Source organism: Cyprinodon tularosa, unplaced genomic scaffold (genome assembly GCF_016077235.1).
Source record: "Cyprinodon tularosa strain WSP-4 unplaced genomic scaffold, ASM1607723v1 ctg290, whole genome shotgun sequence".
In the NCBI taxonomy this organism is placed as follows: domain Eukaryota; kingdom Metazoa; phylum Chordata; class Actinopteri; order Cyprinodontiformes; family Cyprinodontidae; genus Cyprinodon; species Cyprinodon tularosa.
In genome coordinates this window covers 1,642,729-1,664,164 of record NW_024038997.1, presented here as the reverse complement: position 1 = coordinate 1,664,164, position 21,436 = coordinate 1,642,729, and the positions used below count along the sequence as shown (strand labels likewise).

The window sequence follows — 21,436 nt, the reverse complement described above, 5'->3', positions numbered from 1 at the left end:
CCTGCCTTTGTTACTGTTTTTGCCCCATTAAACTCCCAAGAAATCTCCTCAGCCTCTCTGCCTCTGCATTTGGGTCCTCTACCACAACCAAACCCTGACAATAGGAACCAACCACAATGGACCCAGCAGAGCCCAGTCTGGACACCCTGAGGGACTTTTTCCTCAATCTAGGCAATACTCTGGACTCAATATCCAACCTTACACCGCCTTGGAAGAGGGTGAGTGCAACTAGCCAACTTAAACAGATTCTCCTCTCAAACTCCACACTCATTTCTCCCCAGTATTATCTGAACTGTTTGAAGAGTTGGAGTGGAACCACCAAGCAGCCAGCGCCCAACTCTTCAGCAGACCTCCACCACCCAAACCATCTCTTCATCTCCTCCCTACCTTGCTGTCAATCGCCTCCGGTCCTGTTCCACCACCTTCACCAGCTGTTGGTCCCCCCATGCCGTCTGCCTCCTCCAGGCGTAAGCGCCGCCGGGGGAAGAAATCCACTCCCTCTCCGGCGGGTCAGCTTGACGCCACCACTCCCTCTCCGGCGAGTCAGCTTGGCGCCTCCAGTCCCTCTCCGGCGGGTCAGCCTCACGCCTCCACTCCCTCTCCGGCGGTTCAGCCTCACGCCTCCACTCCCATGGGTCAGCCAGCTGCCAGCCTTAGCTCCCCTCATAACCAGGTCAGTTTCTCCCTAAATCTCAGTCGTCACCTCCATGACCAACAGCTAGCCCCATCCTTAAAGAAACTCATTATTACACCCTCTACAGTCAGAGCTCCCCATATTGAGGAGTCTCAATTATGGACCTTCTTTTATGGGGAGAGGGAGGATCTTTTCCTTTTCCTGCCACCTCCATTAGCTCCAGTGCCCAGTAGAGGGCCAGATTCCCTAGCTCCAGTGCCCAGTAGAGGGCCAGATTCCCTAGCTCCAGTGCCCAGTAGAGGGCCAGATTCCCTAGCTCCAGTGCCCAGTAGAGGGCCAGATCCCCTAGCTCCAGTGCCCAGTAGAGGGCCAGATCCCCTAGCTCCAGTGCCCAGTAGAGGGCCAGATCCCCTAGCTCCAGTGCCCAGTAGAGGGCCAGATCCCCTAGCTCCGGTGCCCATTAGTGGGGCGGTTTCTCCAGCGCCAGAGACTCCTGAACCCATTAGCGGGCCGTTTAGCCTAGGGACAGAGACTCCTGAGCCCATTAGCGGGCCGTTTAGCCTAGCGCCAGAGACTCCTGAGCCCATTAGCGGGCCGTTTAGCCTAGCGCCAGAGACTCCTGAGCCCATTAGCGGGCCGTTTAGCCTAGCGCCTGAGACTCCTGAGCCCATTAGCGGGCCGTTTAGCCTAGCGCCTGAGACCCCTGAGCAAGCCCTGAGCCATCTTGAGTCGGCTCTGTGCCTTTTAGAAACCCCTGAGTCAGCTCTGTACCGTTTAGAGACCCCTGAACCAGCTCTGAGCAGTCTAGAGACCCTTGAGCCGGTTCTGAGCCGTCTAAAGACCCCGGAGTTAGTTTGGTGCCGTCCAGAGACCCCCGGGTTAGCTTTGTGCCGTCCAGAGACCCCTGAGCAGAACTTAAAGGAGGTGTCTGAATTCGAGGTATGTGGCTTTACGCCTCCTAGGACCTCTCTGCAGGCGCTCCAGACTGCCAAGAGCCCTCTGCGGGCATCACAAGCCACTTCAGAGACTGAACCTTTGCCGCCATGGGCGGTTTCTTCCATGCTGGATTTGGAGCCACAGTCGGTGGTCTTCTCTGTTCCTGTCCAGGGGCCGCAATCGGCGGGCCCCTCTGTTCCTGAGCCGCAGTCGGCGGTAGCCTCTGGGGGTGTTCCTGAGCCGCAGTCGGCGGTAGCCTGTGGGGGTGTTCCTGAGCCGCAGTCGGCGGTAGCCTCTGGGGGTGTTCCTTAGCCGCAGTCGGCGATCCCTCCTGCTCCGGTTCCTGAGCCGCAGTCGGCGATCCCTCCTGCTCCGGTTCCTGAGCCGCAGTCGGCGATCCCTCCTGCTCCGGTTCCTGAGCCGCAGTCGGCGATCCCTCCTGCTCCGGTTCCTGAGCCGCAGTCGGCGATCCCTCCTGCTCCGGTTCCTGAGCCGCAGTCGGCGATCCCTCCTGCTCCGGTTCCTGAGCCGCAGTCGGCGATCCCTCCTGCTCCGGTTCCAGAGCCGCAGTCGGCGATCCCTCCTGCTCCCGTTCCAGAGCCGCAGTCGGCGATCCCTCCTGCTCCGGTTCCAGAGCTGCAGTCGGCGATCCCTCCTGCTCCGGTTCCAAAGCTGCAGTCCGCGGTCCCCTCAGAGACTGTTGCTGAGCTCCTGAAATGCAGACGTCGTCCTCCAAGGTTCCTGCGGCTGCGTCTGAGGCGTCGTCCTCCAGGGTTCCTGCGGCTGCGTCTGAGGCGGCGCCCTCCAGGGTTCCTGCGGCTGCGTCTGAGGCGGCGCCCTCCAGGGTTCCTGCGGCTGCGTCTGGGGCAGCGCCCTCCAGGGTTCCTGCGGCTGCTTCTGGGGCGGCGTCCTTCTCCAAAGGTTCTCCTTCGTCAGTGACGGCGTCGCCGCCGGCGTCCTCCAGAGACCCTCCTTCGTCAGTGACGGCGTCGCCGCCGGCGTCCTCCAGAGACCCTCCTTCGTCAGTGACGGCGTCGCCGCCGGCGTCCTCCTGAGCTTCTGCCTCGCCTCGGGCCCCGCCCGGCCTCCTGAGCTTCTGCCTCGCCTCGGGCCCCGCGGCCGGCCTCCTGAGCTTCTGCCTCGCCTCGGGCCCCGCGGCCGGCCTCCTGAGCGACTCTTCCTGGCCTCGGGCCACACGGCCGCCCTCCAGAGAGACTCTTCCTGGCCTCGGGCCACACGGCCGCCCTCCAGAGAGACTCTTCCTGGCCTCGGGCCACACGGCCGCCCTCCAGAGACTCTTCCTGGCCTCTGGCCACACGGCCGCCCTCCAGAGACTCTTCCTGGCCTCTGGCCACACGGCCGCCCTCCAGAGACTCTTCCTGGTCTCGGGCCACACGGCCGCCCTCCAGAGACTCTTCCTGGCCTCGGGCCACACGGCCGCCCTCCAGAGACTCTTCCTGGCCTCGGGCCCCGCGGCCGCCCTCCAGAGAGACTCTTCCTGGCCTCGGGCCACACGGCCGCCCTCCAGAGAGACTCTTCCTGGCCTCTGGCCACACGGCCGACCTCCAGAGACTCTTCCTGGCCTCGGGCCACACGGCCGCCCTCCAGAGAGACTCTTCCTGGCCTCTGGCCACACGGCCGCCCTCCAGAGACTCTTCCTGGCCTCTGGCCACACGGCCGCCCTCCAGAGGCTCTTCCTGGTCTCGGGCCACACGGCCGCCCTCCAGAGACTCTTCCTGGCCTCGGGCCACACGGCCGCCCTCCAGAGACTCTTCCTGGCCTCGGGCCACACGGCCGCCCTCCAGAGACTTTGTTTGCCCTCGCCCACCTTGGGTGGGTTGTTTTGGTTTTTGTTTGGACTCTGCGTTTGGTTTTGTATTTCGTGCCCTCCTTCCTGGTTCCCCCTCCGCCCACCCAGGGTGGGTTATTTTTTTGTTTCTGGACATTTTAGGGCGTCTGGGATCCGCCCTTAAGTGGGGGGCACTGTCATGGTCTTGGTTCTGCTGTTCTTTACTTTGCTCCTTGTTTTCTAGATTTATTGGTTTAATTCCAGTTTTGTTGTATTTCTAGATTTATATTAGTTCTCATGTTTTTCTGTTGTCCTCTTTTGCCCTCGTGTGTATGTTCCTTTCCCCTTGGCTCCCTCATTGTCTCCTCTCACACCTGCTCCTTGTCTGCTCGTTAGCCCTCCCTTTGTCTCTCTCTGCTATATATGCTCTCCCTCTGCTCTCACTCTTTGTTGGTTCCTTGTCTTTGCTGTCTCTCCCTGGCTCCTTGTGTTTGGTTTCCCCCAGATGTCTCCATAGTTCTGGTTTGCTTTGATTATTAGTTGGATTTTTGCATTCCTGCCTTTGTTACTGTTTTTGCCCCATTAAACTCCCAAGAAATCTCCTCAGCCTCTCTGCCTCTGCATTTGGGTCCTCTACCACAACCAAACCCTGACAGCAGTGGGCATTACGCTGCCCTGCAAGGCTTTAAGCCTGGGTTTGAATGGCGACACAGCCATTCTCAAGCACATATCAAGGTGCTCCTCTTGAGCCTGCTCGATATTTCTTTTTGATTATGGTCATTGTGGGGAATCCTGCTTTACAGCACTAGGTTGAGCCACACATTCTCAAAATGTGTAGGGTCATCTTTGAGCACGCCATTGCACTTTTCTTTCACCAGTTCACTACGGTTCTTCCAGGAGTCTACACTTTCTCTGCTTTCCTTGTTACATATCTTTTCTATGTACAAACTTAATATATCAATGAAATAAAAAATGTATCACAAAAAGGAAACAGAATGAGACTGAGTAAAACTTTGAAAAAAAGTTCATACCTGATTAAACCACAGTGAAACTGGACTAAAATTGGACTAAAACGGAAATGGAAATTAAGAAAAACCTGACTAAATATAAAATAAAACCTTTAATTTATCCAAATCACTTACCTCGTTTAGCAAGAACAGATTTTCAAATTCAGGTGTCATTGGATAATGTTCCATGGCCATAAGGATAGTGTTTAAGATGATGCAAATTATTATTCCTAGTTCAAAAAAACGATTCATCACAATCGGACGGAGCTTTTGTTTAAGCCATTGTGAGCAACTGCAGCAGTCATTCTCCAGGACTCTGTTCCAATGAGAGCTGCACAAAGGCTTGACTTTATCCGCATCATCTGAAATACAAAGGGTACAGTAATGCCTACAAGAGCAGTTCATAGACAGCCTACCACCATTAGTTTATCACCTAGATGTCCTGCCTCGACAAATGATGGCACTCAACTTTAGCATTGGCAGCACAGCCCTCACAAACAATAATCGTCACATACCTTCCCCAGTGAGAGGTTCCTGTTCCTTAGTATTTGCTGCTGGTTTCTTCTTATGTGCTGAATCAAGATCTTCCAAGAGCTCTGTCCCATCTGTGGCCTGTTGACCAAGTAAAATGTCAGCTCTAGGGTCAGGGTAAGCCATTAACACCAAAAACTTTCCTATCCTCTCTTATTTGTGCCCGCAATTATTAACCATAAATACCTGAAATACTTTAATAAGTATATATTTAATAAGCAATACAGCTGAAGGCTGTCTTCCAGCCACTGTGGCAAGGTAACTAATAAATATTGTTTAAAACAAGAAAACCTAAAACCTATATCAAATATTTTAACATTTGTTATCTAATGTTAAGATCATATCTACCACATTAAATTATTTTATTAGAAATAGAATATGTTGAAATACATGAACTTACCTTTCAGTAAAGCTATTTTTGTTGCTTTTATCGGCTGATGCAAACTGCATGACCTGAAAAAATTGAGGAGCGTTCCTATTTTGGACCACCTGTCCCCAGAAACATCTCAGATTATAACATCTGATAATGTTAATGAAAAAAAAAACATTTCATATAATCTCTTACTAAGGTAGTCGTGTAAGAGAGAGTGTGTTTCTCATAACAGCTGTTAAAGTAGTGATTTATGATGGCTGACCATGCTGCAAAGGATAAAAGAGCAGTCCGACTTGACATTACCTGTCCTGTCATATATTGAGGTAATCAGAAGTGGGCAGAACCTTCATCAGCCTGTAACTAATAAGTGAAAACAGCAGGAAGCTGGGCTGTTTTTAAAACATTTTTGCTATGAGTTGGATAAACAAACTCAAATCCTTAAAAAATCTGTTAAAATATCAGTAAGACCACTTTTGGTTGATGCTCTATGGTCATATTAGTTTTTAGCCAATTGTAAATTTTGATTTGCGATAAACAGGACATTTTGCCAGTCACTCTTAATTTGCAGGACTTGTAATCTTAATATGTTTAAAGTAGCCAATGCTTCTGTTTTTTTAATTATTTAAATAATAAGCTTCAGATAGATATTTACAGATCATTAGGTGTGTGTGTGTGTGTGTGTGTGTGTGTGTGTGTGTGTGTGTGTGTGTGTGTGTGTGTGTGTGTGTGTGTGTGTGTGTGTGTGTGTGTGTGTGTGTGTGTGTGTGTGTGTGATAACATCTTTGGAATCGAAGATGCAATTGTCTGTTTTTGGAATATTAAAATGTTATTATAATTTCGGGTGATGCTTGGAAAATAGACAACAATCTGAAGAAAATAAGCGTTTTATTCCTTTCTCCTCTTATCCATCACTTGTCATCTCATTCTTTCTCTTTTATTCCAGCCTTAAAAACATAGGTACATAATGCATGCTGCACAAAGATGTATTAATATGATGGAGAGGTAGACAGTTTTGTAGTATTAATAAGTTACCCTTTTTGGAAGAAGTTAATGTGTAGTTGCACTAATTTTTTTGGACTCATTAGTTGGCTTGACTTGACACCTTTGTCAGAATACATCTCTAGACAGGTTAAATTAAATACTCTAGTCTAATTTGAGAGATTTTTTAGCCAGTCACAGCATGGGAAGTATGATCATAATGCAAAAGTGTTTTCCTGTAACCATAACAGATAAGATTGCACCTGCATTGTTTTACTAATTGTAAACTGATTGTTTTTAAAATGTTTCCAATGACTGTGCTAGATCTTTGTTTCAGAACTGGCTCTACCAAGAATAATTTGCCACGCACAGACATAAGTCAGTGTGGTTGCCCAGGCTGGCAAAATACTACTCACTGCTTCTGGAAGGGTTACATGGACAGAGCGAGTCCAATCAACACACACCAACAAAGATTCAAACGTTTTCTATCGGAAAAACATCAGATTTAATAATTGACTTGCAGAAGTTAAATCTGGATGGTTATGGAGGCACAGAAGCTTTCATTAGCTTTTTTCAGCAATACCTCATATCGAGCCTGAATTCAGCAACATTTGAAGGAAAGATATCTTTTAATTCAACAAAGCTAATCTTCATCTGCCATGACTAGCCAGAAGTTTGAAGGGACAGGGCATGCACACACTTGATATTGAATTTAAAATGTGTTAATCCGGTTCGGGTGATTTAAGAAGGTGAAGTTTGCCAGAAGAATCATTCATGCACGAACTGCCACTGAAAAAAGAAACTCACCTCCTTCTCCTCTCTCTTTTTTAGCACCTTTACAATTCGAGTGAACTCTTTTTCAGCTTTTTTGGCTTCAGCAGCCTCAGCCTCCTCTTGTTTCACCAGCAATATCGCAACTGCTGCCACAATGAGGCTTACCACCACAAAACATCCGGGAAAGAATATGAGCACATAGGCACTCACATAGGGTTTACCTATTACTTCCAAAGTCTGGGGGGGGGAAAGTGCATGTATAAAGATGTGACAAGGAGAAAAGATCATCAGCACCAAGAAGCTAAGGGTACCAAAACCAGTTTCTTTACTGGGACCAGTTTGGTCCTTACCATTTTCATAAGCCTATCGAAGAAGTCCTGAGTCAATATTCTCAACACAGACAGCAGAGACCAACCAAATGTGCCAAAGCTGGTGAATCCATGGTCTGGGTTCTTCCCAAGTCTTAAACAAAGGGAATCTGGACACTCCCTGAAGACATAACCACATGCTGTTATTTTTGTTGATGTCTCTTAAAGAACCTGTTTAAAGTGTTTACATACCTAGCATATGAGCTGTTCCCACATAAAAAGTCTCCAAAAGCAAACTCTGTCAGAAAGAGAAATATATGAGCTTTCATTTGTGTAGTGTACTGTTAGCTAATTACATTTCCTCAATTGACCTTGAAATTAAGAACAATTTTAGGTGAAAATTGTTCTTAATTCTCACCTAAAAAAATCAGATGATGTCTTTATCATACCTTCAGAAGAGTTGGGGTTTGCATAGGGCCAAGGGGTTGGTGTGTCATTCATTCCAGATGGTGAGCTCATAACACACCTATTGCTCAACTGACCCATGAAAAGCTGCATGCCAAGCACAGTTAAGATACTCAGGACAAATACCCCAAGGACCATGACATCAGCCAGCTCCTTGAGTGAATGCACAAGCTTTTCGACCGTCTTCTTCAGACCTGAGGGGACGCATAAAACCCAATGAGAGATAAAAAATGCCTTGACAAATGTTGACAAACACTATGACCTAGCACTCATTTTGGGAAATCCTCACCTATTTTGCCTACCCAAAAGGAAAAGCATATAACTTAGGAAATGTAAGCCCAAATTACATGTGCAATACATTATTTGAAAGCTAACACCTTCTAGTTTCTGAATATATAAAAATTGGGTGAGTAGAACACAGACCAAGCTGCATCAGTTCAAACATGACTCAAAGTTGTTTTTTTTATGCTTGAAAATGATAGGTCTTTTTTGTACAGAACTAATAAAGACATACTTGAGAAAAGGCAGGTCTCATTGTATCACATTTGTTGTTATACATCACGTAAACCAAAAATGCAAAAAATTTCAGACCTCTACCTACAACAGCTCCAGAGCTGTGGGGCTTTTGACTTTTGGTATTAACCAGCAAATCCATATCTTTCCAAATGTGCCAATTTGTGCCAAATGCATTTACTATGCTTGGCTTTACTATTTTGCTTTACTATTACTATTATCAGTGAAGCATTTTGATGACCGCAAAACATTTATGAAGCAAGTATTTTCCAGTTTTTTCAGAATCAGTGTACATAACAAAATGTAAAAGCTTGGAGCCGGGCGCACTGATGCACCCACAGTTATGTGTTTCAGTCTTAACGCAAGCCAGTAAAATGGATGTGCCTTTTATAAACTTGCCATGTGTAGGCTTGTTTGAAACCTTATTTAATTGGCTACAAAACCCAACAGCCCACATGGTCTTAACCAATAACAGCGGGACTCTATGAGGCGTAATATCGCGCTACTCGGTGCATCACTGGCTGACAGGAAGTGACCGGAAGTGAGATTTCATTGACTGCTCAAATCGCGTCATAAAAAGATGCGGACACTTTTGTCTTGTATGTAAGATAACGATGTAAAGAACCATACCAAACATCGCAGGCTAACAACTGATATCAACAACCGGATGTTATGGCCGATTTTCCTTTTCTCATCATAGAATAATTGTATTACGAATATGCTGGATTACTTTTCATCTATGGACCCTTATGGAGTAATGGAGTATAAACAATTGAACATTGGATTTATAAAACGGCTTCTGGATGCCTTCAAAGTAATATAGTTGTGATTTTTTTGTCATGTTTACATTTTGACATGCTGCTATATCTGTGTTAAATATGCTTTTGGCTGGCTATGTACTTAAAATATACTTGGTGGTTAAATTGTGGAGAATTTAAGCTTTCCAATGATGTTTAACATGTCTTTATCGGTAAACCTTTTACTTGTGGAATTTTCATGCATTCTAAGTTATTAGTTGTAAATGCTTTAAAACGGGTCACAGGTGACCCGTTGGGTTTAAAGAGGCTAGATGACTGAGAATCTTCACCAGCAACCTTATTTAAACCATTTCATACTGACTCATACTACAGTAACTGACTGTCCTACACTGACTGACAATCTTGACTACTGACTAAAACTGACCATACTAACGCATACTGAATGACAACCTCCCAGACCAACCCCCAGACTTTCTCTCACTGACAATTGCTTACATTGACATACTCTGACACAGACAAACTCAAACTGACTCAGACTGACACAGTCATTAACAGTAACTTAAACTAACATATCAGCTTGCCACTGTTGGCATGTGAAGGTGTGGATTAATGGTTGAATGACTGAATATAGAGTAAGTTACTTATGGGTTGCTGGACTAGACGAACCAATATATAAGTACAGGCCATTTACCACTTACCGTCAACATACATTGTCTCACACAGACTAAGTGACTCACACAGGCTAAAACTTAAATAACCACAGATAAAGGCTGATACAAATTCATGATGATACTGATGAAGTGGTGTCAAAAGTACACACATTAGTTTCTTAAGTAGAAGTATAGATACTGCAGTTTAAAAACACTCTGGTAAAAGTTGAAGTATCAACTTGACCTCAAGTAAAAGTGAAAAACTATGTGCTCCAAAAACTACTTAAATTATAAAAGTATAAAGTAACCTTTAAAAAAAACTGTTTGATGCCACTATATGAATTGAAAGCTCAATTTTTTTGACTATTTCGAAAAATTCTTTGAGATAGGGCCAAGGATGAGGAAGGTCTTGTTGGTCTCCGTCTCCATCTCCCAATATGCTTTCGCCTGTGTCCGACCTTTCAGACATTTCAACATCTTTTTTCTGGATCCAACATTGTAGCGTGGCATTGACAATTCACACTTGCGGTTTGAAGAGCACCTGCTTTAGTTAACCAATGAGTGTTTGCATTATATGACTGTCGTGGGAAAAAAGTATTCAACTATTCATCCTAGTTAAATAAACGGAGATCGATGGATTTCACTCAGTCGGCACATTTATTAATATCTTTGCAAAGAGAGAACAGTCATCATGGCACAGCATTCTGCTCTGTTCTGATCTGGGCAGGGTTCGTTCCCCCCTAGTTACAACAATCGAAAGCAGTAAAGAATCTGGATTGTTATGGGAAGAAGCTATGTCTGGTCTACAAACAACATTCTGCAGGGAATGGTGTGGCCTTGAGAGAGAAACAGACTGAGTGAAAACTTTTATAGTGAGTAAATATGAATATTAATATATAATGAGAGAAAGATATAAATTTTCCCACAACAATGACTCATCCAATTACATTAGTTTTCACTAGATGTGGATGGCACCAATAATCTGCATTGGATGGCGTACATGACGTGAAATAAATATTTATAAACACTGAACGAAGCCAAGAGTAACGAGTAACGTTTGTTTTAAAAATGTAAGGAATAGAAAGTACAGATACTTCTGTGAAAATGTAATGAGTAGAAGTCAGAAGTAGGAAGAAAAATAAGTAATGGAGTAAAGTATAGATACCTAAAAAGTGTACTTAAGTACAGTAACGAAGTATTTGTACTTCGTTACTTGATACCTCTGCACTGATGTCATGTACAAAAACAACAACAAAAAATTGACATTTATATTCAGACACAATTATCATTGTTTGTTTTTCAGTCACACAAACAAAAGCTTTTGACTTCAACTGATTTGTGCAATCTAACCCAAAACTTAACCCAACCATCAGTAGTATATACAGGTGCTGGTCATAAAATTAGAATATCATGAAAAAGTAGATTGATTTCAGTAATTCCATTTAAAAAGTGAAACTTGTATATTATATTCATACATTACATACAAACTCATATATTTCAGATGTTTATTTTGTTTAATTTTGATGATTACAAATGACAACAAATGAAAATCTCAAATTCATCATATCAGAAAATTAGAATATTACTGAAGACCAATAAAAACAAAGGATTTATAGAAATGTTGGCCAACTGAAAAGTATGAACATGAAAAGTATGAGCATGTACAGCACTCAGTATTTAGTTGGGCCTCCTTTGGCCTGTATTACTGCAGCAATGCGGCGTGGCATGGAGTCGATCAGTCTGTGGCACTGCTCAGGTGTTATGATAGCCCAGGTTGCTGTAATAGTGGCTTTTAGCTCTTCTGAATTGTTGGGTCTGGTGTATTGCATCTTCTTCTTCACAATACCCCATAGATTTTCTATGTGGTTAAGGTCAGGAGAGTTTGCTGGCCAATTAAGAACAGGGATACCATGGTCCTTCAACCAGGTACTGGTAGCTTTGGCACTGTGTGCAGGTGCCAAGTCCTGTTGGAAAATGAAATCTGCATCTCCAAAAAGTTGGTCAGCTGCAGGAAGCATGAAGTGCTCTAAAACTTCCTGGTATGTGGCTGCGTTGACCCTGGACCTCAGAAAACACAATGGACCAACACCAGCAGATGACATGGCACCCCAAACCATCACTGACTGTGGAAACTTTACACTGGACTTCAAGCAACGTGGATGAAGTGCCTCTCTTCTTTTCCTCCAGACTCTGGGACCTTGATTTCCAAAGGAAATGCAAAATTTACTTTCATCAGAGAACATGACTTTGGACCACTCACCAGCAGTCCAGTCCTGTTTCTCTTTAGCCCAGGCAAGACGCTTCTGACGCTGTCTGTGGTTCAAGAGTGGCTTGACACAAGGAATGCGACAGCAGAAACCCATGTCTTTCATACGTCTGTGTGTGGTGGTTCTTGAAGCACTCACTCCAGCTGCAGTCCACTCTTTGTGAATCTCCCCCACATTTTTGAATGGGTTTTGTTTCACAATCCTCTCCAGGGTGCGGTTATCTCTCTTGCTTGTACACTTTTTTCGACCACATCTTTTCCTTCCCTTCGCCTCTCTATTAATGTGCTTGGACACTGAGCTCTGTGAACAGCCAGCCTCTTTAGCGATGACCTTTTGTGTCTTGCCCTCCTTGTGCAAGGTGTCGATGGTCGTCTTTTGGACAACTGTCAAGTCAGCAGTCTTCCCCATGATTGTGTAGCCTATAGAACTAGACTGAAAGACCATTTAAAGGCTTTTGCAGGTGGTTTGAGTTAATTAGCTGATTAGAGTGTGGCACCAGGGGCCATCAATTTTGAACCTTTTCACAATATTCTAATTTTCTGATATGATGAATTTGAGATTTTCATTTGTTGTCATTTGTAATCATCAAAATTAAACAAAATAAACATCTGAAATATATGAGTTTGTATGTAATGTATGAATATAATATACAAGTTTCACTTTTTAAATGGAATTACTGAAATCAATCTACTTTTTCATGATATTCTAATTTTATGACCAGCACCTGTATATTAACTTTAGTTTAACTAGATTCACTCTTTAGTCGTCAATTCACTTTGCATCACACAAATATATGAGGAAAACCAACGATTTTTGTGATAGCTAAACAGATGTAATGAGGTAATTTTTAAGTACATCTCACATAAAAAGGTCCAACACATTTAATAAAATGGACCAACACACCAACCTGGTCTGTAGCTGAAGAGCTTCAATACACGAGAAATCGTTCTCAAAGCATCTAATTCATTAAAAGGATCACATAGAAAGAAAACAGTCCTGAAACAAAAAAAATAACCCATCATTACACAATCAGTATAGTCAACAAACAAATGACTGTTCACCAGGCCTGTATTCCATTTCCCCATTCTATTCATCGAGTGTGGGTGTTGTGTGCATATCAGGTGAGTGAATATCAACTGGTTTTCAGATGTGTGCCTATATTAGGTTAGTACCAGGTACGACGATCTGTCTTTGTGTTAGACAAATATCAGTTGAGGCTTTATGATTTTGCGCTGCTGGAAAAAACAAAACGTAGATTTGTTTAAGAAAATTATCAGGGATTGATGTATTTTCTTCACGAGACCTCGTCTTATCAAAAAAGATCCTGATTTTATTTTCTTTGTTTGTTATATAAAGCCTTTGGTCAAATAAAACCTGTGATAAAATCAACTGTAAAAAGATGATCCCAGAAAGCTGAAATTGGTTTGCTGGGTTACTTTGAGGTTTTAGACTGGGAGGTATCCTACAAGCCCCATTATGAACCAGTCTGCTGTGGATAAATCCAGATGATAGAGGTTGTGGACCCCTTTCCTGCAGAATGGTAAAAATCACATCTTGAATTAAAAGAAAAAAAAATAGATGATTAAAGATTTTCATACAAAAAGGAAAGTACCAAGTACAAATTCCTATCCTAGTAGAAGAAATATCTTAGTATTTATCTGGACAACAGCTTGGAGTCAGATGCCACAGTTAGAAGGAACATAGCAAACTCTACTTTTGAAAAAAAATTATTTAGGGTTAGTTAGATTATGTAGATACTTTACCAATCTCTTTTCGCAGTGCACAATTGCTCTTGCAATCACATGTGGAGGTAGCCAAGGGTCTAAAAAAGTTCAACAAGCTGAATATAAAATGTCTGGTTTCATCGAACGGAGCCAGTTGAGGTGGCTCGGACATCTATTCCGGATGTTCAATCAAATAATTCCCTATAAAACTGCTGAGAAAGAGACTTCTTCCAGTCTATATACATGAGTTCTGATATCTAATATCCCTTAAGGGTTAAAGAATGATGTTTTAAGAGAACTGATTATGATTATCTGTGAGTCACGTAGGTTTATCAGGTGTCACTATATCGGGTGTTTATCATTTGTGTTTCTCAGTTGTGTGTTTGGGTGTTTTTTGTATTTACACGGTGATGTTGAGGATATCCAGCCAGTTCCAGGGATCCCTGAGGGAGGTGAATTGTCCAAAGCCCACGCCTCTGGACAAAAACTTCAGGAGGAGCTCAAGGGTGAAGATACTTAACAACACACACCTGTCCACACACAGTTGATATTAAAATTATATAAATATGTATAGATATATATAAATAATCTAACTGTAATGTTTAAATGATGTAGTATCTAAACTATTGATAGTATTAGAAAAGATTTTATAAGACTGTTAAGAACCCTAACAGAGCTAGTTACATATTTTCTCTTATCTCAGAGGAAAACAATGTCAATTGCAGTAGCAGCAACGGCCCATTCTCACAAAGAATCACAAGATAAAAAATGTATCTTTCTCACTGAGCAAAAACTCGTTCAAAAGACATTAAAAAGACAATGTTATTTATGCCCAAACAATGTCTACATTTGGTTGAAAAGCCTTCATTTTCAGATTGTTGAAAACAAGTTAAAAGTGGGTTTGTGACCAAACAGCCCAAGTTTCAACAACATTTTTTTGATTACATCAAGGCTATGATGGACCGACCAGATTTAGCCTGAAAAAAAAGTCTAATTGATGTCTGGTGTTTGGGGGGGATGTGATCATTTGAGAAGAATCTTGCAATTTCCTGAAATCTAAGATTTTTCTTAAAATTGTACCTCCCTAAAATAAAAAATTCTTCACAAATCACCCTAGATCCAAAGGTAGCTTCTGAAGTGATAAAATGTGAGGAGTAGTGAAGAAAGTTTTGAATGAACCTAAAAAAAGAGAGAGCTGTTTGGCCAATGCAACCCCTAAACATTGGATTTATTGAGGATATAATCCCCTTAAAAATCATTAATTTATTAATATGGAATTAAGATCCACTTTATCGTCCACATAAGGAGATATTGATGAGCTTTAGCAGTTGGATGGGTTAAACGTGAGCTACTAAACAGAATTTTGTGGAGGATTGATAAATGGTACATTACCTGTACTTATATTGTGTCTTTCAAGTCAAGAGATTCCAAAAAGCTTTACATTCAGTCATTTACACACTGATGGTGGCAGGCTACACTGTAGCCACAGCTGCCCTGGGGCACACTGACAAAAAGGCTACTGTACACAAGTGCAAACAGGTCTCTAACTGCCGCAGGAAATGTGTGTAATGTGTCTTGCCCAACAACACAATGACTAAGAAATTAAGCTGGACTTCAAACCTCCAACCCTCCAGTTGCAGAATGGACTCCTTTATCCTATGCCACTGTTGCCCCTATAATGTTACAAATATTAAATAACTATCAATAAAAAGTGGGGAAATGTAAAAAATAATATAGTACAGATAATATCAGTACTGTTTGATTAAAAGTGGAAAAATGTTACAGAGTAATATATATATGTTTGGACAGTCCAGACAAGATTAAAAAAAAACAAAGATATACACCCTGTATGCACAGAACAAAGATGGAAAAGAGCTGATATAGTATCTTATGTATCGTACGTCATGATAATGTCAGTATCAATTGCCAAAATTGCCATTTACAAATTTGCTTGTGATGCCACCTTATTTCTCTGGCTTTTAAATGAGGCAAATAGCATTTCTAAATTTCCAGGTTGGTGCATAAATGTTGAGAAAAAAAGGATGCGAAGAGAAGGGGACAAATTGGTCTGCTTGAAAAAAGTCTGCCTCTTTGGATCACAATCCCAGGTCCAGTTTCCCTTCAACTCTTCTGTGTTCTCCTCCAAGAACTGTGCTGACACAATTACTCCTCCCTTGTCCACTTCAGTTTTTTTCCTACTTTTTTTTTTTTAAGTGTATTGTTGTTTTGCCAAATCAACATGCTTTATACAAGCAGGTAATCCAGTGACAGATCTAAAATATATTTTCATTGGAGGCAAAGGAGGTGCAAAAGATCCAGACAGTGTAGCAATGCTGGAACTCTAAGAAACATAACATAAGAAATCTCTAAATATAATAGTTTAGCTTTAAAGAAACAGCTTTAAAGAAAATTTGACTGAGTGGTCAATTCTAGGAGAACTTAAGATGAAAATTGTTGTGCTTGGACACCTGAACATCTCACAAAGAGATCCAAATCTCTTTGTCAGCTAATTTAGTATTTTCACAGTCTGACAGAAGGGAAGTAATATTGTTTAATTTTGCTGGATATTGATCATATAGAGCAGTGAGGACTAAAAAATCTTGGTGAAAATGGGCCCAGAGCAAGGTGCATAAGGAAACCATTAAATCTGTTAAAACCTCAATAATGAATTCCAAATTATTTTACAGTTTCCTTTGGTTTTAAATACACTTAAAGTAGTAGTTTGCATTTAAAACACGCTTTTCCTTTAATACACTCATGCAGTACAACTTTTGAATAGCCTATGATTGGAATAGCAACTGACTAAAATAGTACTTTTTTTCTCTGATGTGGTGCCGTTGTTCAGGGAGAACAACAACATACGTGTGTGTGTGTGGTGTGTTTGTGTCATGTCTACTTACTCAACTACCATTCCCATCAATGGCTGCTCGACCAGCATAAACACACAGCCAGTCAAAATCGTCAAGATGAGAAACCAACTGAACACAGTGTTTATGTTAAGGAAATTAAAACCTATCTGCAAAACAGCACAAATACACAAAAACACATGGCAAAGTGCAGATACGTAGGACAAAAACAAACAAAAGACATCAGAAAAAGCACCAACAACGACACCAAACAAATCAAATCACCAGCCCTGAAATCAACAAAAAAGCCATTGTGGCTGTAAAGGATATGGGTGGAGGAGGATCTTGATGGCAGTGGTCCTCAGAGGGTTGAAAGGACTAAACAGGTAACAGGCCGACTCAGCATTAAACCTGTGTATTATCTTTTCCTTACACACTACAACAAAGGTCTGAGGAGAAAACAAGTTCAGGCAACTTCAGAGTGAGACACCTGTGTTACTTTTAAATTAGTCATATTATTAGCAGATAATACAGCTAAAACTCTCTAGTCCTCTCTAGTGCGTTCCTCTAATGCACTATTAGACCAGTAATTGCTCAGTTGGCACACATTCAAAAATAAACACTAATCTCTAACTTTTTTTTATAATTGGGGAAACATTTCACTTAAACACCAGGGAATGTATCCCTTCGAAAGTCATGTTTGTAGACATTTCTATAGGCCCTTCAAAATCTGACTCTGGAACAAGCTACCAGAATAAAATACATGTTCAGTCAAGAATTTTGCTTGAAACATCAGGAATTGACTTAGAATTAACAAAAGAAGCTGGAGAGGGAAATCAAAATTGTCAACAAACACAAATCATTGGATATCTCCTGAGGGATCTCCAGAGATGCTTTAGTCCATAGCTGGACTAAAGCATCTGCCAACTCCTGAACAGTCTGTGGTGCTACTAGACCAGGGGTTGGCAACCCAAACTGTTCAAAGAGCCATATTGGAACAAAGAAACAACAAAAAACTGTGTAAGTGTATTAGCCCACTATAAAAAAGGGCTACATGGGCTTAAATATATAATAAGAATTCATAATTAAATGTTTATCATGGAGCAAATGTTACATCCTGTGACTACTCTGCTGTACGATATTCTGTGCTTTAAGTTTAAATTCCAAAGTAGCACGAGGACCATTGAACGCTTTTACCGTGTGGAAGTAACTGCTCGCCGCTTCACCGCCCTTCACAGTGTGTTTTGTATGTATTAGGTGTTGTTGCATTGATGAGATTATACAAATACGATAAAGGAATCTTTCTATGGTGATGCATGTGGTCATCGGAGCACTACGGGTAGTAACCCCTACACTGGGAAAAGTGTCTCTGACAGATACATGGAGAAACGTAAGACATCTCAGTCCAGAAATACACAGCTCCAGGGACAGCTAAGGTACTGAGAAGAACCCTCAAGCTCCCGATCCACCTGTAGAGGACTTGAGCTTGAGATGAAAAAGCCACCATTCCCACCCAGTAGCATTAAGTTTGGGTGAGAGCAGTCTGTATATACAGCGGGTCACGTAACTACTGAATGTGCCACTATTTATCCAAGTAAATATATATTTCTAGGAGTGCTGTTTACATGACATTTTTTATCAGATGTTGGTAATAATCCATGCAATCCACACATTAAAAAAATCAAGAAATAGATGTCATAAAATAAAGTTTTGTGCAATAATGTGGAATGGAGCAGGGGAAAAGTATTGAACATTTGAAGAAAGGGAGGTGGAAAAAGGCATGGAAAGCCAAGACAACAGCCAAACTCTCCCAGTAATTAGAAAGTAATCCTGCCTATCCTTCTGAATGTTCCAGTGAGCACTGTTGGGGCAGGAGCTTCAGAAAGAACTGGAATTAGCAGGAACAATTGTTTAAAAGAAAACAATTAATGCCCTCAATCGACATGGCCTGTATGCACGCTCACCTAGCAAGAATCTATTGCAGAAGAAAAAGCATGTTGAAGCTCTTTTCAAGTTTTCTACACAACATTTAGACAATCATGTGAAATGCTGGGAAAACATAGTCTGGTCAGATGGATGGATGGATACATCTTCTAAATTCAGAAAGATCGCGACAGTTTTATTAAAATTTGTATTTTTTCAACAAAATTTTACTTGCTGACACAAAAAGTGAGACTAACCTTCTGAGTTTCATAGAAGGGATCCAAATCCTCCAGAGGGGTTCTGCAAAATTCTGGGGGCAAGTCCCCGTAAATAAAAGGAAGGGGTCTCCCAGCCTTCAGGTGACTGGCTGGTTTGGTTTTGTTCTTTTTTGGTTTCTGGAACAAATTACGCACAGTAACTGAGTTGGAACCATTATCTGACGACTGATTTGTTTAAACTGACAGCTAAATGTCTTAACCTGTTTTTTCTTCTCATCTTCCTGTTGTAGTTGGATCTTCTCCAGTGACGCTGGTGTAAAGCGTCTGAAGACTTCCACGCCAATTGGGGGCAACAGAGATGTCATCCTCTCTTTCTGTAGCTCTACCCGGACTTCATAGTTGCCATGTAACAGGTTTCTGATTTGTAAGAAATTATACATCCATGAGATTAAGTTCATATGTTAAATGAAACATCAACACTTGGTAACACCCTCCTTCCCTTTGAACTTAGCGTGAGCCTTATCATTCTCTTAAAGAAAAGACAATTATTTAAAATCTACAGTCACACAGGATGACATTTTTCACACTCTCCCATTTGGCAAGAGGTTTAGATCCATCAGGATCTCCACCTACTGCCAAAAAATAAAAAAGTTAAAACACCAATATTTCCCAAAAAGATTGCACTGCATGTATATAATATTTTATATATTTTGATATCACAGTGGTTGAATATTTCAGTCCTGCCATGGTGCTTTTCCTCTGTAAAATGTTGCCCTTTTTTATCTTTTCTCTAAGCATTCTAATACAAAGGGATGTAATTCAAATTATATTTTTCCAAAGTTTTGTAATTCAGCTGCGTGTTTGGCCATGTAGGCCCCTTATTACCTAATGATTTCTCTCCTTTGTTTGGAAATGCACTTGGCAACAAAGTTTTACTGATTCTGTTGCTTGAATTCTTATGACCTTGTGATATTTCTTTTTTGTTTTCAAAAAGATTAGCAGAAATTTAAACTGTCTTTGAAACATCAGTATTTTATAGGGTCATTATAAAGCTAGATTGGTCATTTAAACCCCTTACACTTGGCACCCACAGAAGTCACAGCTGCAGGTAGGGAACCAAGGAGGAGTAAAACTCTTATTTTTTTTTTTTTTTTTTTTTTTTACAGTGTCCTGTCTGGCAATGTGGCAGTACGAATAATTGTCTTGATGCCAAAAAGAGCCCAACAGATTTTACTTTCACAAGTGGAGCAGTTCGGCAATTGCCATATTGCTCCACTTGTTTCATGCATTTAAATTGCTTTATTATAATTATGCACAGAGTTTTAGTTTATATGGACACTGCAATGTAAATAGAGCAGCAAAACAGAAGAAAAAAAGGATAAAAGAAAAAGAGAAAAGATGAAAGAAAGAAGAGATAGAAAGGAGACAATGACAAAACATTTTCAGTCTGCTTCTTCACCTGTAACGAGATGAAAAAAGAACAGTACAACCGAAAGACTTGGTACAAGATATACAATAAAGCAACACCTTGAAACTATCGCTAAAGTAGTATTATTAAGACTGACATGTACTCTGTGTTAGATGAAGATATGAATGTGGGCTTTCTGTATGGAAGTGAATCTCTGAGTACCTGGAGCCAAGCACCTGTAATTGTTTGTGAGGGTGAACTTGTGCATGTAAAGTTTATCCATAGAAAAAATGCTCAATAGTGGTTGTGGAGAGCTGAAGAGGCACACCCCCCAGAGCACTGAGTGCAGCGCCGGGAGACCCAAAGCCCCAGGCGCCCAAAGGGACCCAAAGAGCGAAGGCAGAAACCTTCTGAGGGAAGGAGGGGCCAGCCCCGGAAATCAGCCCCCCACCAAGGGAGGAGGAGAGACAGCCCCGAGGAAGCCCCCGAGCCACCGCCATGCCGGCGCCCTGGGGAGCCGCGGGGACGAGTCCGCGGGCCCCGCCGGCAGCCGGCCGCCCTGAAATGGATCCGGTCCTGGGCCCCAGGGGCGCCCAACTCCCAGACAGGAGCCCCAGCAAGGCCCCGGCCGGCCGGGGCCCGCGGAGAGGCCGCCAGGAATGAGCCAGCAGCCACCCGGGCATCCACCCCCAGACCCCGAACTCCACCAGTGCACCGGCGAGCCCCGATGCCAGCCAGCGGAGGGAGAGCAGGGCGGGGGGAATGGGCTCCGCACTTAGCGGAGACTTGACATTAGTTTGGGAGGGGGGCAGTTCAGACCCCAACCTGGGAGAGAAAAAAAAAAAAAAAAACACTGCCGGGGCCCACCCATCCCGCGCAGGCCACCCAACCAGATACGCCCCCCCACCCCACACAAACACAAACACACACACACACACCCCTCAGCCACTACATGCCCCTCCTTAGTAAAACTCTTATTGACACAGTGAATATGAGTCTTTTGAAGCAGACAGTCTGAGTAAAATGGTTAAGAACCGATAATAGGGGAAGGAACACAGGCTTTATTCAGCCCATAGGTCAGATTGTCAAGTTTTACAGACCTAAACATAGCTTTGTGAGTCTCTTCTGCAGGCAGACTTACCTCTGAGAGGGGTTCAGCTGAGGAGTTCTCATCTGATGCTCTGTTTGCTGCATCCTCCTGCTCCAGAACTCAAACCAGGACATTTTCCACAGCTTCCTTCCAGGCACTATATGTCTCTCTTTCCTAACTTCAGTCTTTGCTCAGTTTCTGCAGCTGTTCTTCTCCGTGCACAAAGTAGATGCACTTTTTTAAG

General features: G+C 42.7%; 1 protein-coding gene across 1 annotated transcript in view; it reads right to left on the bottom strand.

The window, feature by feature from the left end:
• Window positions 1–21,436, bottom strand: part of LOC119787235 (sodium channel protein type 3 subunit alpha-like) — a 59,246-nt gene extending 37,810 nt beyond the window's left edge. The window contains exons 1-13 of the mRNA XM_038290976.1: window positions 21,244–21,436; window positions 18,955–19,111; window positions 18,734–18,871; window positions 16,884–17,002; window positions 16,608–16,694; window positions 14,112–14,237; window positions 12,891–12,979; window positions 7,780–7,989; window positions 7,583–7,628; window positions 7,373–7,511; window positions 7,056–7,259; window positions 4,882–4,978; window positions 4,502–4,728 (exon numbers count right to left, since the gene is read on the bottom strand). Of these exons, the coding sequence (XP_038146904.1) occupies window positions 4,502–4,728; window positions 4,882–4,978; window positions 7,056–7,259; window positions 7,373–7,511; window positions 7,583–7,628; window positions 7,780–7,989; window positions 12,891–12,979; window positions 14,112–14,237; window positions 16,608–16,694; window positions 16,884–17,002; window positions 18,734–18,871; window positions 18,955–19,111; window positions 21,244–21,326 (1,722 nt within the window). The 5' untranslated portion in view covers window positions 21,327–21,436. The remainder of the gene's footprint in view (window positions 1–4,501; window positions 4,729–4,881; window positions 4,979–7,055; window positions 7,260–7,372; window positions 7,512–7,582; window positions 7,629–7,779; window positions 7,990–12,890; window positions 12,980–14,111; window positions 14,238–16,607; window positions 16,695–16,883; window positions 17,003–18,733; window positions 18,872–18,954; window positions 19,112–21,243) is intronic.